This window comes from Ovis aries, chromosome 7, assembly GCF_016772045.2.
Source record: "Ovis aries strain OAR_USU_Benz2616 breed Rambouillet chromosome 7, ARS-UI_Ramb_v3.0, whole genome shotgun sequence".
Classification (NCBI taxonomy): Eukaryota; Metazoa; Chordata; class Mammalia; order Artiodactyla; family Bovidae; genus Ovis; species Ovis aries.
The window spans coordinates 62,922,355-62,924,237 of record NC_056060.1 but is presented as its reverse complement, the minus strand read 5'-3'; the positions used below and the strand labels follow the sequence as shown (position 1 = coordinate 62,924,237).

Sequence of the window (1,883 nt, the reverse complement as noted above, 5' to 3'; positions counted from 1 at the left end):
TGAGTAGGCTCCAGGAGTTGGTGATGGACAAGGAAGCCTGATGTGCTGAAGTCCATGGGGTCGCAAAGAGTCAGACAAGACTGAGCAACTGAACTGAAAGTTTCAGCATGGATATGAAGGATTCTACATACACTGGTAATACAAGGGCAGGGATTTTATTTCTTTTTTTTTTTTTTAATTGTGGGGAGTGCTACCCATACAGGCAGGGAGGTGGGGCCACTTAATATTCACTTCCAAGTTTTGATGAATCAGAAATACAGTTGCAACCAAAGATGAGCAGTGAAATTTTAGGACTTAAGAGTAATCACAGCCCTGGTGTGATTCCGTCCTGCACGGCTGCTGGTTCGAATAGTAGTCGTTTAATTCCGTCCGGCTTCTCTCCCACATAAGTGCGTGCCGCCAACCCATGGAGGATTCAATGGACATGGACATGAGCCCCTTGAGGCCCCAGAACTATCTTTTCGGTTGTGAACTAAAGGCTGACAGAGATTATCACTTCAAGGTGGATAATGATGAAAATGAGCACCAGTTATCTTTAAGAACGGTCAGTTTAGGGGCTGGAGCAAAGGATGAGTTACACATTGTTGAAGCAGAGGCGATGAATTATGAAGGCAGTCCAATTAAAGTAACACTGGCGACTTTGAAGATGTCTGTACAGCCAACGGTTTCTCTTGGGGGCTTTGAAATTACACCACCTGTGGTCTTACGGTTGAAGTGTGGTTCAGGGCCTGTGCATATCAGTGGACAGCACTTAGTAGCTGTGGAGGAAGATGCAGAGTCAGAAGAAGAGGAGGAGGAGGAGGTGAAACTCCTAAGTATATCTGGAAAGCGTTCTGCCCCTGGAAGTGGTAGCAAGGTTCCCCAGAAAAAAGTAAAGCTTGCTGCTGATGAAGATGAAGATGATGATGACGACGACGACGATGATGATGAAGAAGATGATGATGATGACGATTTTGATGAGGAAGTTGAAGAAAAAGCTCCAGTAAAGAAATCTGTACGAGATACTCCAGCCAAAAATGCACAAAAATCAAACCAAAATGGAAAAGACTCAAAACCGTCAACACCAAGATCAAAAGGTCAAGAATCCTTCAAGAAACAGGAAAAAACACCTAAAACACCAAAAGGACCTAGCTCTGTAGAAGACATTAAAGCAAAAATGCAAGCAAGTATAGAAAAAGGTGGTTCCCTTCCCAAAGTGGAAGCCAAGCTTATCAATTATGTGAAGAATTGTTTCCGGATGACTGACCAGGAGGCTATTCAAGATCTCTGGCAGTGGAGGAAGTCTCTTTAAGAAAATAGTTTAAACAGTTTGTTAAAAATTTTCCGTCTTATTTCATTTCTGTAACAGTTGATATCTGGCTGTCCTTTTTACAATGCAGAGTGAGAACTTTCCCTACCGTGTCTGATAAATGTTGTCCACGTTCCATTGCCAAGAATGTGTTGTCCAAAATGCCTGTTTAGTTTTTAAAGATGGAACTCCACCCTTTGCTTGGTTTTAAGTATGTATGGAATGTTATGATAGGAATAGTAGTAGTGGTGGTCAGACAGATGGGAATGGTGGGGAGACGAATATACATGTGAAATAAACTCAGTATTTAAGAAAAAAAAAAAAAAGAGTAATCACAGAGAGGATGGTTGGAAATTCAGGGTACCAAAGAGGTTATTACATATAGTTGGATTGCTAATGTTGCTGCTGAAGTACCTGTGATTCCTGGCACGGATCATAGATGAACTATAGAAGATCATATAAAATCCTTGTATGTTTAGAATTTTTTTCCTGGGCAGTATCTGCTGGCAACTCTTCTGTAGGTAATTACAACAGAAGTCCTTACGAATCTGCTTAGTAGATAGCCTGACAGTGATGCTTAAGGATAATGATTTGT

The 1,883-nt window shown here is 41.5% G+C and overlaps 1 protein-coding gene across 1 annotated transcript; it reads left to right on the top strand.

The window, feature by feature from the left end:
* The first annotated feature begins 309 nt into the window (after positions 1 to 309).
* On the top strand, positions 310 to 1,614 carry LOC101113241 (nucleophosmin). The gene has a single exon (XM_004010644.6). The coding sequence runs from the start codon at positions 407 to 409 to the stop codon at positions 1,289 to 1,291; it is 885 nt and encodes a 294-aa protein (XP_004010693.3). The 5' UTR covers positions 310 to 406; the 3' UTR covers positions 1,292 to 1,614.
* The last annotated feature ends 269 nt before the right edge of the window (positions 1,615 to 1,883 follow it).